At 42.7% G+C, this 17,050-nt stretch overlaps 1 protein-coding gene across 3 annotated transcripts in view; it reads right to left on the reverse strand.

Annotated features, from left to right (window-relative positions):
• LOC138521298 (vasoactive intestinal polypeptide receptor 1-like) overlaps positions 1 to 17,050 on the reverse strand; it is a 1,228,255-nt gene that overhangs the window by 44,044 nt on the left and 1,167,161 nt on the right. For 2 of the 3 annotated variants that reach the window (XM_069634032.1, XM_069634033.1), the window contains exons 8-10: positions 15,621 to 15,681; positions 13,814 to 13,880; positions 9,033 to 9,124 (exon numbers count right to left, since the gene is read on the reverse strand). In XM_069634032.1, the coding sequence (XP_069490133.1) occupies positions 9,033 to 9,124; positions 13,814 to 13,880; positions 15,621 to 15,681 (220 nt within the window). The remainder of the gene's footprint in view (positions 1 to 9,032; positions 9,125 to 13,813; positions 13,881 to 15,620; positions 15,682 to 17,050) is intronic. The other variant, XR_011283008.1, reaches the window with a different exon arrangement.

Below are 17,050 nucleotides of genomic sequence, written 5' to 3' on the forward strand. Positions count from 1 at the left end.
TTTGGGCTAGTCTTCATAAGGGAAAGGGGGATAGTATAGATAGTATAGCTTCCAGCACCAGCCAACTCCCCTCTTCAACCTGCTGTGTGTCCACCTGCCTTTTGAACAGCCTGCATTTTTATATCTGATGGACTTACTAAGTGACCATATTTGATGGTCATTTAGTCCTGTCTGACCATAGTTAAAAGGACATGCCTGACCCTGGTTAAAGGGACATGTGACCTCTCCCTCGTCTCAGTAGTAGAGTGGTGAAATGACTTACTATTGTTTGCCACTCTTAGCTGCCTCTTCCTCCTCACAGTACCATAGCAAGTTAAATGATGGAAAATGTGGGAAAATGTGTTACAATAGCCCATAAAGGCCAGGGAAGGGTTGGGCTAGTCTTCAAAAGGGAAAGGGGGATAGTATATCTCACCTTTAAGCCTCCATCCTTTGCCCTCTTCTTAACATCATCTACTATTACCGTGGCTAGAGGGAAGGGGTAACAATAGCCCATAGAAATGCCTGGGATTACGGGTTCATCATGGAATGGGAACGGGGAGTACTGTGTCTCCCCTAAAGACGTTCTCTCCCAACCCCAAAGGACCCTCCATCCGGTGGTCCTCCCTCCCTTCTCCATCCCAGGGTCAAGATCCAAAAGCTATGGCCTTTCCCTAGCCACCTGAGAAGAGGATCCAAGGGGAGTAGGTGTGAGGATAGCTTCAGGTTTCTCACATACCTTATACCTATACGGGTTGGACTGGGGTGCTTCACATGGAATCCAGGAGAGAAAGTCCACGTTGCCTTGCTCGCAACCATTTCCGTTGTTCCACTGTGAAGCAATAGTGTTGACAGTCCAAGAAACCCTGCATAACCCTTGGGTTGGAGTCTCCTCTCTGGTGCACTGGGTCCACCTCTATAAAAATAGTACTTTCTTCACCATTGGTTCTCTTTTCAGAATTGGAAGGTTCTGGTTCCTTTGGGTGGGAGAGTCTAGCCATAAGAGTCTTTCATTTGATTTGGGACACCTGTGAAATCCATTGATCAAATTTGGGGTAAATCACTTCCCAGTACTAACTGGGCCGGTAAGTTGGGAATCACTGTCAAAGTTATGTTTATTTTTCTTCCCAAGATGGTAATGAGCATCTGGGTTAATGAGTGATTTTCCATAACCATGTCTTTTCCTACTTCTTTCCATCCCTGGGGAAGTAACCCTGCCCTTACCGAGCTTTTCTTACTTCCTTTATCCAATTGCACCCAAATAGTTTTTCCCTTTAGGGTATCAGAGATTCTATTGGTGGTCTTATCCTCAGTACATAAAAAGACATGGGGTTTTCTCTGGTTCTTATTTCTCTTCCCCTCTGCTAGTATCTCCCAAGGTTGAACTTAAAGGATACTCAATTAGATGGTTTAACCCTTACTTCCTTACTTTGCTTCTTCTGAGCGGGTTCTCCTAATGATGGTGTGGTGAAGAGATCAATTATATTTAAGGGACAATGGGCCTCATTACAAGTTTGGCGGGCCGTAAATAAGGGTACTGGTAGCAAAGTACCGGCACCCTTTCCAGACCACCACACTACAAGTGTGCATGCAAGGGACTTTGCGCCCGATAGGTCTGACCTGCCAGGCGCACCGGTACCGGTAGGCAGATTTGCATGGAAGCACTGGCTCCGTTAGCAATGGTGCAAGTGCTTCCATCTCCCCACCCCCTTGTACTCCTATGGGATTCCGCGGGGAAGCGGAACAGCATTTTCCGGCGCCCGACTCCCCAATCTGCTGGGACTTGTAATACCCCGGTGGCACCAGGATATCAGGTGGCAGAAAAGTGTTTTACGAGTTCTACCGGTGGGTTACTGCCAGACTCATAATGGGGCCCACTATCTTGTGATGTGCCCAGACTCTTTACAAGAGATACATCTCTGGTCTTGGGTAAAGGATGGGGTTAGAGAGGATGGAATGTTTCCATTCCCAGCACCTCTCATAAGAGTATCTGGACCCAATCTTTCTAATATCCCCAATTCTTGATTACTAGGAGGTATTTGAAGGTCCCAAGGACATGGTTCATTTAGATGGTTAACTTTATTGCATGAATAACAGGGGCTCTCAAAACTGGTCCTTGGCTGACACAGCTTCTTGCACTCACGTCTCCCGCTCTTCTTTCTCCAGTTGGTCAGCTTCCAGCTCCAGCCTGCCCCACGCTACAGCTGGATGTGCATCCCCCTTCCTTGTCGGCCCACATTTTTATATCTGTTGGGCTTACTAAGTGACCACAGGTGGTGGTCATTTAGTTCAATTGCCTGACCATAGGTAAAGGGACATGCCTAGCCATAGTTAAAGGGACATGCCTGACCTTTACAATACTCTGCAGGCAGCTCCTTTGTCTCAGTTCTAGTGTGGTGACATGACTTAATAGTGTTCACCACTCTTAATTGCCTCTTCCTCAGCCAAGTACCTAAAGGGACTGGCCCCTATACACACTCCATGCTGCAAGGGATATGTTCACTTCAACCCACACTTTGTCCTCCATACCTCCCAGACCTCTGCACAGAATGGATAGCTGCTGCCTTGAGAAATTGGGGAAAGGAATGGATAAAGATAATGTCATGGGCCGTAAAGATGCAGTGAAAACAGTTTGCCTGTACCGAGACCTATCTACATCACTACCATCTTCGTACCAGATAGAGTTTAGTGATACTGCAGTAGCACTGTTGATTTCTGTGACATTCCTAACGTGGGAAACAGATGCCCAAACTATGGAACAGGAATAATCTCCAGGATCTGCCTGAAGATATGAGAAGAGATTTAGCTTATAAATAAACGCTGTTTTCAGTCGTAGTCTTGTTCTCAAGATCTAAGCAACCTACCAAATGTGGATCCTTTCTCGGAAATTAAGTTTCCTTCTAGATTTAGTTCTCCCCACAACATGTGGGGGCATGTCCACACTGTTACGGTGCCATACCCTTGCCTTACGCCGACTGCAATCTATGAAATACAGATTGTAATCTCAATAAGGAAACATATTAGACATGTGTGATGGTTTAGGCAAGTTTAACTCACTGGGGGCTTTCAGTACTGGGATGCTGGCAAAAGGGTATGAGTTTGTTGTCTGGGAGTGTCAGTAGACGTCAATTCAGTTGCTGCTGAGGCTTTCGGATAGTCCTTGTCAGGCAGCCAATTAGGAAGCACATGACATGGGTAAACAACCTGTCCTTCTTTGCACTTGGCTGGTAAAGGGAGATATTCTAAAAGCAAGACTATCCCACAGTTCCACGAGCCCCCTAGATCACAGGTGTTGCAAGGTCATGATTTACCCCTTGCAGTAGAAAAGCCACGACTTGACATCTGACGTAGTAACAACATTGCTAAAATTGATTATTTTTGCTGATCTTGTCAGTCTCTATAGTTGTAATTGTTCCTGAAGTTGGCAAATGCCAGTCACTTTCTCCAATAGATTACCGATCCCAACCAACACACTAATTAGTAGCCACGTATTCGTCATTTTTGGGTGCAAAACTTGGAGCTTGGGTGTAGGTTTTCCATTGTAAGCAATCTCTCTTAATTGAATGGCAGTGCCAATTACTACATTCTTGGTGCCAGTCTGTTAGTACTAGGCTGGAGAGAGTGGCAGGCTTTTTCCGGTTCTCTTGGCTAAGGCTCAGGCACCTACATATGGATAAGCTTAATGGAAGATATTAGCGTCTTGAAGTAATTCAAAAGACATTTGTCAGTGGTGAGATGCATACTACTATGCGCTTTGTTTGGGGGTGGAGGGTGATGCTGGCAAGCGTAACAGGAGCCCAAAGAGCAGGGTGGCTCAGTCCCACGCTCCTGCTGGGAGTACTAGGCATGCTGAGCAATACCAACAGCAAATGCCCCAGGCCACTTGATTTTTCAGAGTTCCATTCCGACTCTTTTCTACATCTGCAGTCTCTGGATGGTGTGGGCAGTGGAGCTTGTTTTGAATGCTTGGAACTGTTCATTTACAAGCTGGCTGGTTAAGTGGGTGCCTCTATCATTGTTTATGCTTACGGACACTCCAACCCTTAGTACAAAATCCCCAATAAGTATTTTCCCTGATGTGATTGGATCTGCCTTCTATATTGGAATGTTTCAATCCAGCCTGAGAAAGTGTCTTAAATGACGAGGATGTACTGTAAGTCACTGCACATCGGTAACGGCACAATATCATATTGAAGGTTTCACGAAGGGCCCTTCAGGCTGTGGGTGTGCTGTGTGCATCCTGTGTTTTGCTTTCTTTGAGGTTATAATTCTGGACATACCTCTGGTATTACATTGGAAACTGTGTTGCTATAATGTTACTAAACAGCTTCTGAAATGGGAAGCTCTTTTCCAGCCACTGTTTGTCTCATTCTTTTGTGGGAGGGATCTGTTCTGGGTGATGTTTCCAGGTGAATGTCCTACCTAGGATGCTGGTCCTGCAGGTGATATGATATGATATGGCATTTATAACACACCTATACACAAGTGTTTCAAGGCGCGACGAGGCAAGGGAGGGGGAACGGTGGGAGGACAGAGACAACGATCTTACTAGGCCAAGTGTCATTCAGATCGCGCAAGTGCAGGGAGAGAGGGGAAAAGTGTGGGGGCAAGGGGAGAGAGCAGTGCAGTGCATAGGATAACAGTAGGTAAATAAGCCAATAAATAATAAATAAATACAAGTGGGGCCAGCAGGTGGCAAGTGCAGATGAAAGTGCAGACATCTGGCGGTGTCAAGTGCTGGTAGGGGGCTGTGAGGATACAGAAACAGTCCCTGAGTGCAAGGGTTGCCAGGGGGGCAGTGCAGGTGTGCATCTGGCGGGGAGGGGACCTGGGCCCTAGATCGAAGGGTAGCCAGGTAACCAGCTGCAGCTTCAGGTTCAAGTGGAAATTCAAAATGTGACTGTTGGTGTCAATCAGAGCAAGGAGGCCAAGGGATGGTGTTTAAGTAAAGGCAACTACTTTACATACCTGGTGTGACTCTTACCTCAACTACTTGGTATATTTGTATGTTTAAGTGAAAGTCAAAAATAGTAATACGTTAACATAAACATGGCACAAAACAGAACTGATTAAGTATATAAAGAAGCCTGCTTTCGTTTTCACTGCCAAGCCATTATTTTTCTCTCTACAGGGGAAATAACATGGTTTGTAATAGCGTGTGTCATGCTTGGACAAAGCAAGAATTTTGCGCACTGAAACACGTTGAGGTTCCTCAGAAAAAAACTAACACTGTATGTCTTCTTTGCAAAAGCTCTATCTGAATCATAGCACATTTCTGAACATTTTGTGAGCTCTGCACAGGCCAGTGTACACGTGTTTGTTAGTCCATGTTATGGTGCTGCTACTATTCTGCTAATATTGCTCATTCCTGGTATAGAAGTGCCCACTACAAGAATTATACAACAAGAACATTTTGGCTAATAATATTTCAGTAAAATAATATGGGAAACTATACAATTGCTATAAAATATATTGTAACAACATTTATATAACCATTTCTGGAACCTACAGGTGCGTTCACTTTTTATAAAGCCTTTGCGATAGTCCTTTGTGGAAGTGAATGGGAAAAATATGACCAACAATACTTTCCAAATGTGTCGGATAATTTTTGGATTCAACCATTCCCAAAGGAAAACTTAGTTTTTGTAAACAAACACAATTACAATCAACATTCAAAACTCCAAAAAACAAGTGTAAGCAGTTTGATAACACATTTTAGTGGTGCTTTGCCACTAAAGTTTTAGATAGGTTAAAAATAAAGCAATTCAGACATATGTTGAACAATTTCAGATTGGCTTATTACATGTGTGAAAATCCTAAAGAGAATTTGAACACTTTTTACAAAAAACATCAACTAATTCAAACTGTGAAATACATTCTGGAATGTTTCAATACTAATTTCAACAAAAATGTTCTAAAATCGTCTTAACTGATTCAAATTTACAAGTATAGTTTTAGCTTTGGTGGTTGAAAGGGTGCCCCCCGCTTCCTCAGCACTGGTGACAGGGAACCCAACAAAAAAAAAGAAAAGCGACACTGCGGCGTCAGATTCGACCCGCGTTAAAGGGATGGATCTGACGCTGCAGGTTACAGGAGAGGCAGCGGATGGAGAAAAGGTAAGTGGGGGGTTCATGGGTGTACTGGCGGTTTGAGGGGACATGGGTTTGTTTTTTTGGACCGAGGTAAAAATGTTTTCCCAGCGAAAATGACTACAGTTAATTCTGCTGTGATTGTGTATGTTGGTCAAACAACCTAAATCCCTGTGTGGTAACACTAAACTACTAGACCACAAGCGTCCATTGCTGACGCTCTGTTATAACTTTCATAAGACTGGTGGCGTATCTTTACAATTTAATTGGGCCCTCACACATCTTCAGCCGGCCTGCCATGCACCCATTGACACAACATAACATTCAGATACTTCATTGCACTAGAACACACAAACAATGCATTATTTGTCATTCATTCAGACACAAGTCAACACACATATGCTTGCACACACTCTCACTCAAACACAAATGCACCCAGCACCTCCACTGACATACATTCATACATTGTGTGCACACAACATTTATATGTACATTTACACATGGAAACAGTGGCACAATGTCCATTGAGCAGACCAGACTTCATCACACCCTGATACCTGAGATTTTGGGCTTTGTTGACTTGACCTATCTAAACTATAAAGCCATGGCAGAAAGGACCAGATTCACTAGATTGTCAGTAGTTTGCCTGATTTTTCCTTTCATCCAAAGGCAGAAACCATTGGTTAATGCAGTGCAGTGGGTGACCAAGCATAATTGGTATTGATTTTTAAATGCTATATATCTCCAAACTTGGGTTCTGCACAACACCTTATATGTCTACGTGCTGATAGATTTTTTCTACAAGATTCTGACTGATTAAAATTAAGGTATGTTTTCCTGTGTTCAAATGGCTCCAAGCAGTGGAGTCCCGAGGGGGAGTCTCACAAAGGGGTGGTCAAACTGCCTCTAGGTACTGTTAGCAGAGACTTTTGACCCTTTAGAATTGTGAGTGGGTGCGAGTGATCAGAAGTGACAAGGGTGCATAATGTTGCATGCTTTATGAAATAATGACTATGGCTTTAAAACCCAATGAGGATTTGTTAGGCTCACATTAATCTACATGATGCTATTGTGACTTTGCATGCAGAATGGGGAGAATGAAATTAAAGTCATACTCCCATTGCTCAACATATTTCTATGACAATGTATGTAGTGTATGGTTAGTTTATTATGTAATGTGGTTTGCTTCTAATGAATTTCTATAAACAATTACATGTTATATGTATTATAAATAATAAGCACATGAAATGTAAAGCAAAACCTTAATAAATATCTATATCAACAAAGCCTGGAAAGATGTGCATGGTCGCTTAAATTGTCCACATCCCAGTTTCACCATTTAACCAAGTGGGTGATCCTGAGCAAATTATTTAATCACATTGTGACTTATCTGCAGATCTGTAAGTGATTATGTTTCACTTTAAAGCTTATGTTAATGTATCATGCTATTATAATGGAAAATCCTAATGACTATAGAGTTGCTCCACATATAACAATAGTGCAATTTAGGTTTTTTGCACCACAAAGTTATGTGTTACTTGGTTTATTTATGGCAACTTATTCTAAAGTCACTCCATGGTGCCTCCAAGTATCAAAGACTAATGATGCGCCTTGCAGTGTCCTTTTCTGTGAAGTCACTTCTGTTGGTGCAATCCATATGCTAATTAGGAGGTTTGCATGTATTTTGCCTCAGCGAACTTGGACAGAGCTCCCCAACAAACATACAGAAACACAATTAAAAATAATTTTAAAAAATGTTAAAAGTACCTTTGCTCTGCTTTCAAATGCCGCCCCGGCCATGTCTCATATTAGACCGATCTAATCTTTTCGCACTCACGCGCCTCCAGACAGAAACCAGGAAGCTGAAGGAGCTTCCTACTTCCTGTCTGTGTGTCGCACAAACACAAAGCAGGAAAGTGATTCTCTGCGCCACAGCCCCTGGAAGTGCTGCTGCTAGCATGGCAGCACAGGCGCCAGGCCCAGTTCAGCACCCTGGCTGCTGACTTTGATTCAGGCCAGCCAGGGTGAGGGACTGAGTCACGCAGGGCATCCCAGCCCTGAATGTGTTTTAGCACGGCTGCCATGCATCTCTGCATTATGTAATGAGATAGCGCAGGCCTTGCTGAGCACCCCAGCCGGGCTTGTGCTGTCCAATTACATAAATGATGATTGCGGCCCCCCTGCTCTCCCTCCAAAAGATGGGGGGACAAAAAGGCATGCCACAGAAGTTGAGGGGAACAAAACCCTCTGCTCCCCCACCCCTATAATTATGCCCATGTACAGTGTCAAAAGAGTGTGACACTCGGGAATCAACTCAACATCACTGTCAGAGAAAAGCAGGGACCTCTTGGGGAAGGGAACCCTGATACATTGTCAATTGTTTTGAACTTGGGGAAGGGAACACTGATTACAAGCCAAGAGCTGGAAGATGCTCAGAACTTTATTTTAAACACTATTCATTTTGATGCTGAAATCCCTTACATTGTATGCAGGTAGTTGTGAGTGCAAGTATAGGTTTTGGACAAAGGCTGACTTTTGATCTGGACTTCCTAACAACAGACTCAGGTCAAGTTAGGCCTTACTCCAGCCTGACTTTTAAGTTAAATACAACTTTTGAACGAACATTGAATCTTGTGTCTGTGTCTACTTCATGATGCCGTCACATTATTTATTTCTACATTTCCCTTAGGGGACAAGCACATAGCCCAGCATAGCCAGGCCCAATTTGGGCCATTGGCTACACTAACATTGACATTAGCCAACTCCAATGTAAAGGAAACATAGGTTTATAAGCTTGACAACTTTTTAACTACCAGGTGCATATTATATAGCTGACAGAAGGTTTTAACCAGCAAATGAAACATTTTTCAGATCTTCATCAATTCTAATTCATGTGTAAAGTTTTGTGCTTTTGCCCCATTTTAGATGTTACCGTAAGCTAGTTTTGTGAAACATGCTGCTTACATGTATTGTTGCTTGTAGTTTGCTCCGATATCCGGCGATCTGATCTTTTGCACTAGAATTCGAATTACATTCAGGAATGTAAGAAAGTTCGCCTTGAAAATTAACATAATGGGCACAGTTAATTGTTATGTATACATAGGTAAATATTTTTGACAACAATCATTTAATATTAAAACTAAAAGACTATTTATACTGTATTTAAATATACTTAGTTATGTGCAAAAAGAGAAATATGAAAACCATGGAAAAACAATGGACATAAATCTAGTGGGAAGAAGGAGCAAAGTGGCTTGTAACAGTGTTGTAAAGATAGCGATGTCCATTTTATCTTGTCAAAGGGCCTAATACCACAACAGTTTGAACAGTTTTGAAAGCAAAGGCTATTTTTATGCTTTGTTTAGGATGTTTCTACACTCTTCAAGCAGCCATGCGTAAAATATTTGCTTTCTGCAGGTGAAAAAAAAGGTAAGCGTAATATTGAGTGAATGACTGCATCTGTGAAGTTGGTTTAACATGTCGGTTCAGAACTTAAATGGATTTTCAACCAGACTGTATTATAAAAATGGATTTAAGACAAATAGAGAGTTAGCTGGAAAGTGAATGAAAATAAGCAAGATAAGGGAATTTCCAGATACTGTTGAAATTTTCAAATGAGGCGGCAGTGAATTAAATCTTAATTAGATCACAAGTTACGACAGCACACCAAAATGCCAAAAATATAAAGGTACCGTTTTATAATGAATATCAAATCACAAGAGGAAGATAATTAAAGAAAAAATACTTGAGCAAAAAAGTGATGTACGTAAAGTCCTTTTGTACCTTGTGATATAAATAAAATGTAAGCCACTGACCTTTTTTGTTTGTCTGTTTGCCTACTCTGTATTATTATATTGACCATATGACTCTGTAGTTAGTTTCGGTCTTCATTTTCTGTTGGTTTGTTTCTTTTTTCAGATACCGGATATCGGTAACGTCTCGGATAATGGTAAATGGACCTTCCATTACCAGAGCCTTATATCCCGGTATTACCGGTATATTACTGGTGCCGGCAACGACGGCCATTCCACAGAGTCTGATAGGACACCATGGGGGGAAATGCCGGTATTACCAGCTTTTTTTTTCAGGTGGGGGCCTGATTTACCTCCAGCTCTTGACTCGAGGTAAATCAATCAACCCCCACCGGCAAACTTGTAGTTTGGCAGTGTGGGAAAAGTGGCAGTAATGGAATTGCTACCACTTTTTTCCTGCACCGCCAAACTTATAATGAGGCCCCATATCTTAAAAGCTTTCAGCTGGATATTGAAGGAAATCTCTAAGCTCTAAAAGTGGTATGCAGAGGCTCTCAGAAGGGGATACGGGTGCAGGGGAGAGAAGGCCAACCACTCTCTTCACCATCTGTAATATTTGGCAGAGGTGCCCACTTGTGGGCCAGTGTGTTGGTGGTGCTGACGAAATGAAAAGGGAAATTGCTCCCCATTACATACTCTTCCACTGGAGTAAGGGCCCTTTTCTTTCGAGTTATGGATCATGCTTGCATGTGAGCAGTAGGTGCACAGCCTGGTTCCTCAAGGAGCCTGTCAGCACTACAGTTACTCCTGAAAAATAACAACTACAAGCCATGCTTATTTTCTATTGCTCCCATCCCTTGTCACTCTCCATATTTGCCACAAGGATGGAAGTGACACCAGGTGTGATCATGTCCTCCTTCTGCTTACAGAATAATTTGCCGACTTTCATGTACATGAAACTGCAGCATGCTCTTGGTTATTTGCCATTCACGCCACTCGTCCAATCCCCTTCTGAAGCCTACTCCCCCCGATCTCTAAACATCTTGCTGACAAACTGGCCATACTCTTCCAGGACAAGGTCTCTAGCATTGCTGACTTCATTTCATCGAGAGATAGATTACCCACCCATCACCGAGAGGTTCTACAACAGCACCATCGCCACCATTAGGCCAATCTTAATTCTAGACTTTATTAAGAATGTGTCCAATGTGAAGGCCTTATTGGAGCATATTCCTCCATGCCCTGCCATGGCAACCACAGAAGATATCCTCACCTTTGCACCACCAATCAGTGCCCTAACGTACTAATATCCCTTTTTTGGGCAAGATTTTTGGTCACTCAACAACTAATTGAGTTTTCAGAATCTAACACCCTCCTTCACTGCAGTCAATCTGCTCTCTGGCCTGTTCCTAGTACTGGATCCAACTTGCTGGTTATTCTCTTTCCATTTGATATCTCAATTGCATTTGAAACTGTCCATCACCATATCCTGCCACAGAGATTACAGCATTGATTCAACATCACAGGCAAAGCTATAAAGTGGATTCATTCCTTCCTGAAAGAGAGCACCTCTACAAACAGATCTGGACCATTCTGTTCTTCTGTCTTCAGCTTCAAATCCAGTGGTCCCCAAATCTTGGAAGTGCAATTGAACAACTAGGGATTATAAATTACACCTCTAGGAGATATCCTTAAAGCTTCCCACACCCCTTTTCATCTGCAGGCTGTTGACACTCAACTAGCTTTCCCACTGCTGAATGCTACAGACAATCCTCAGATCATGTAATCGTGCCTCGGGATGATGCAAGACCATCATATGTTTCAACTCCACCTGTGCTTAAAGTCCTCTAAGACAGAAGCCATTTATTCATATGGTCTCTCAACCCAGCTCCCCTTCAAAAGACTTGTCTCTATGAGTGCCCCACCAGCCCCTGCGACTGAAGGCAAGGACCTAGTTGTTTTGTTTGATCAAAAGTTATGTTCTCATAACAGCTGAATATCTGAATTATATCTATCGAAGGATGTCACCAATACCTCCACATGCTGACATCTATCTTGCCCTAGCAGAGCATGAAGCACAAGCTCAAATCACCCCAGCCATAGTGCTCTCACGAATGGACTACTGCAGCAGTTTCTACTTTGGTCCCCCTAACCATTTGGTCCACTCCTTTCAACGTATTCAGCAGAAGGCCGGTACTTGGTTTCAGACCCCATAATCACATCTCCCTCAGCTTAAAGACCGTTCATTGGATTTCTCCTCCAAGGTAGGATCAATTTCAATGTTCTGACCATCCCACACAAGGTGAAGAATGGCATAGATCCCTCTTACCTAAGAGCATTCACCCCCAAAAACAACCCTCACTGGAACATACGATCCACCTAGGTGAGAAGACTGAAGATGATCTCCTTCAGGAAAAAGAAGTTGGGTCAGCCTTTCATCAGTTCTGGTTGCCTCACCACGTGGAATAACCTCATTCTAAGAACGAAATCCAAATAAAGTCTCCCAAAATTGAAAAGAAGGCTCAAGATCCATCATGTCATGCATGATTTCGAGGCACCTTGTGGATGACGGCATAGTTCATCCAGGGAAGTGGGCATCTCGATTCATTTGCATATGAATTTCTGCAGAGGATGAGACCCTATTGGGGCTCAACATTTATCCTACAGATTCAAGGATTGTATAAAGAGTAACAGTGTATACTATACAACGTTTCTGTTACCCATAGGTGTGCACTATGCAGTGTGGGAGAGTGGCTGTATGTGCACTAGTTTGGGATTGTGAAAGTGGTGATATGCATGAAGAGAGTGTGCGTTTCTTTTGTGTGTGAATGGAATATGGTAAGTACGGAAAGAATGTAAGTAGTTACTGTGTATGGTCAGTTAGGTTGTGTTACGTTACTGGAATTGATACTGCACACTACTGCTATTTGAATGTAGGCTCTCTAGCAGATCGGAGAAAATTCCCTTTAGCTCCCACACACATCAATGTTTTTTCTGCATGGGGGATAGATTTTCTGCTAATTTAATCTAAATGTAGCCTGCCACTGAAGGTAGAGAGCTGTAGTCAAGGGATATTCTTTGCAGAGAGCATCTACCTATACTTTGCAAGCACATATACTGCCACATCCTATAGAGTGCACTATTGCGGTGAGGGGTGAGATTTAATAGTTTTGCATGCTTGTGATGCCTACTGCCATACTCGGGGGAATAATACCATTACTGCCCCCCCAGTACTGTGACTGCCCAAAATGAAATACAAATAGGAAGGATGCTGGGGGTCTCTCCCCACATATATATGTGATGGTAAAGGGGTCAAAATGTAAAAAAAGACAACATTTTCGCATTGGGGTTGCTGTAATGACATAGATACCACTATGGCTTGACTTAAAGAGATAGGGAGTCATTACAAGTTTGCTGGCCCGTATTTAATGTTCCAAAATAACATTTACCAGCATGTTTCCGGACCGGCAAACTACAAGTTTGCCAGTGGGGTGCCTGATTTACATCCATCCAGAGCTGAAAGTAAGTCAGGTATGCCACTGGCAAAAAACAGACAGAATGACCTATGGGACTCGGGGGTGTTGCTAGGTCTGGAAAAGATCTGGGGCTACGCTAATGTCGGACAGTTGGGTACTCGGGGCGTAATTACGCAGTCCAAGTGCCGGTAATAGTAATTCCATTTGGTGGTATCCCACAGGATTTACCAGCGGGAAACCACCAAACATGTAATGAGGCCCAAACTTTCTATCTATTGTGTTTACAGGGGGCAGTAACACTTGAACTCAGGTCAAAAAAGTGTGCAGTGAGGTTACATAATCATTAATACTTGCACATCTCTGTTCAATTCAGCCTCATTTCATAGTGCAATACAGCATCATTTGATGCATTCGGACATCTTTGCATTTTATTTTTTGAAATGTCGAGGAATTTACAAATATATGGACTCCTAAGTGTGTCCTACAAGTGTCAACAGAGAATATTCTGTATACTTACAAATATTGCAAATAATATGGGTGTTTTGATGATCCACCAGTTCACATTCTCGTAATCATCCCAGCATCTGATGAAAAAAGGACAAGACCACAAGAAAGCATCAAATGGTAATAGAAGAAAAAAAAACAGCAACTACAAAAGCACTCAAGGGAGACATCCGAGGCACCTAAAGATGAGAGAACGCATCACAGACCAAATAAAAGTCACCTAAAGAAAATAGATGACTGATGCGAAGGCCCCTATATCCAGCTCATTCTTTTCTGTTTTGCTTTGAGTAACATGTTGAAGGATTGGTGAAGAGCGTCGTTTTCCATCCCGTATAACCTACACTGTGTAGTTCCAGCCGCAGTCTTTGATCTCAGTTCTGCATACATTGTGGCCTTCCTGCTTGCTGGCACTACTTTGAATTTGTACAGTTTTGTATCTGATATATGTGAGCAACTTGGAGGCGTAAACTATCAGCATCTTAAAACTTTATTTGGCACGCACCTTAAAAGTACATCACATTTAAAACAGCATTACACATTAAGGAAATACATAGCACAAACATTTCTAAGAAGAATGATTATTGAATTAAACAGCACAGATTTGGTGCTGGAAGAAATACACTTCATCTGACTTTCCAGGCACCTGAATAGGTCAATTTTGGTCTTCACACTTTCCACTGATCATGGGTGCTGGTAACTTTGTCTTGTGTTTGAGCCACTCCTGCAGGGTTGGACTATCCTACAGAGATATCTGGAGATTTAGCGGTAGGCCTCTGCACCCTGGGCCTCTTTTGTGTGGGAACCAACTTCAGTTCCACATTTTCTCATATGAAAGGGCTTTTGTTTGCTGAAAATGTGTAATATGGGACACCTTTAAAATTACGTTCAGTGCCTCTTTTGGTTCTAATTCCACACCATCTCTCCTGATTCATATGAATGCCTTATCCAGGAGTATCACTGATCTGCTCAGTGCAGGCCATATGTTATCTTAAACTGTAATAACTGAATTGGGTGTCAGTCCTGTTCATCCTTCCTGATCAAAGAAGCTGAGGGACAATCTATTTGAATTCAATGATTTTTCCCGTAGGGGTGAGTGGGAAGGGAGCTCGGACCGTAACATTCTGGGACTGTGTAGCTCTCCTCTTCACTAAAGCCAGTGAAAGCCTAGAGATAACACAACACACGAAGAATCCAAAAGAGAGATAGTGATGCACGAGAAGCAATGCAATCAAAAGACAGCACCGAAGAATGAAAGCATCGATGACGTCTGCAACCTTAGGCTCTCAAGATGTTTTGGACTACAACTCTCATCAGCCCTAGCCAGCACAGTCAAAGGTGAGTGCTCATGGGAGTCGTAGTCCAAAACATGCAGATAGCCACCGACTGCAGACCCCTGATGTAAGGGATACATATAAAAGCACACGTTAAACACAGCAATGAAAAATATATAATATAAGGAACACAAGAAGCACAAGAAGGAAATTTGTAATAAAAACAGGATAGAGCTAAGCAAAAGAGACAAGACAACACATGAAAGATCCAGACAGGGAAAAAGACCCAGGAATGTAGCAGACAAGTAGCCAAAGGAAAGGAAGGACGCTGTAAGTCTGCATGGCACGTTTCTCAGTTGATGATGGCATCGCCTTACTGTTAATTCACTTGTTTGGTTGTGGCTTTCAATGAGTACTTTAGCATAACTGTCCTATCGTTTATCACTTAGTCTTCCACTAGCCACTGGCTCCTGGAACATGGTATGCTAGCACTGGACTGTTACTGGTGTATTTCTCTTATGGGGTTTGCTGAAAACGTCCACTGCTTACCCATTGTTGTCATACTGTATCCTTACGGTTATCCACACGGCAGCTGTGAGTGCCGGAGTACCTGCAAAAAGACATATCAGTTACATTTTGTTTCATATCGGCATCAATTACATTTGTTACTAAAGCAATGTATCAGGTTTCCTTAAAAACTTAGCAACACTATACATTTTCACCCATACACTATGCTTAGTCCTATACTACGGCCGGCATACTAGCCCATGCCATTAGGGTAGGTGAAGACAATATGCCACCCCATGTCAGTAAAGCTTATTCTGATATGTGCCTTGTTGGTGGAAAGGCAGGGATTGAGAATCCCTGTTTCCGACCACAGACTTTCTTCCATTTCACCGCCCAAGAGCATGAATCCTAGCCTACCCCTGCCCCAACTCCTGCCAGTGAGTGTAAGTTGTTTAATACAGTTAATTAAGAACTACTGTACGTTTACACACGGCTTTACACACCTCCACGCAGAGGGTGATGGTTCTAAAGTGTTCATAATCATGCAGCCCTCCCTAGAACTGTCTCAATTAGGGGGGTGCTTGCCCTGGCAGTTTCTGGTCATGAAAGTCACACCCAGGGGCAAAGTCTAGATGCCCTGATTCGTTTGCCGATATCTCCTCACACACAGTAGGAGAGGTGGCAGGTTCCCCTAACTGCCTTGACCTACATGGCCATCATATACAAACAGCTAACACCACCTAAGTTATCATGTGGCTTACACCACAGAGCCTTCCTCTCTACTGTTTGGGTAACCCATGCCATGATTTCTAAATCTAGGGCGAATGCGGCGAGGGAGGCTAAAGCATATGCAGAATGTTTTCGCATGCTGTTCGCTTGCGCCATAACATTGGACTGTCTAGTTATGAGAATGGCTCAGAGCACAAAACTGTGGGGCGAGTTTAGACTGTAGCGAGTTCTAAGGTTTTAACTTGAGGTTTAGGAATATTGTTTTTTAGATTATGCCTTGACTGATTTAAGAGTTTTGCAGCTAGTGGGAGCCACTGTGCCGAAACTAAGGTAGTTCGTTTTTTCAGTTGTTCTTAAAGACTAGTGTCTGACAGAATATTGGGAGAAAGTGTGTTTTAAGGTCTGACACAGGGTGTACTCATTTTTTTTTTTGGAGTGTTTTGGTGTGGGTGATCTGCTGATGGCCTAATTAAATTACTATCAGACCTACTTACTAGGAGAATGATTACATTGAGGCATTCAAAGAAATACTGAGTATTAGAAGCAGATATCAATGGTCAAACTTGTTTTTTTTTTGATGGTGCACTAACTGTACCTATCAGATTGCTTTCCATTTTTGGTGCAGTCTGTGACATGTGTGATCTTTGAAATTGTTGTTTATACAAAACGTTTTGGAGACTCTTTCTCCTTTCCTTTTCCCCTAGTTTATGGTGTGGTTGTTACCCTGCGGAGACCAGTTGTTT

Source organism: Ambystoma mexicanum, chromosome 13 (genome assembly GCF_040938575.1).
Source record: "Ambystoma mexicanum isolate Mex_15411 chromosome 13, UKY_AmexF1_1, whole genome shotgun sequence".
Lineage (NCBI taxonomy): Eukaryota > Metazoa > Chordata > Amphibia > Caudata > Ambystomatidae > Ambystoma > Ambystoma mexicanum.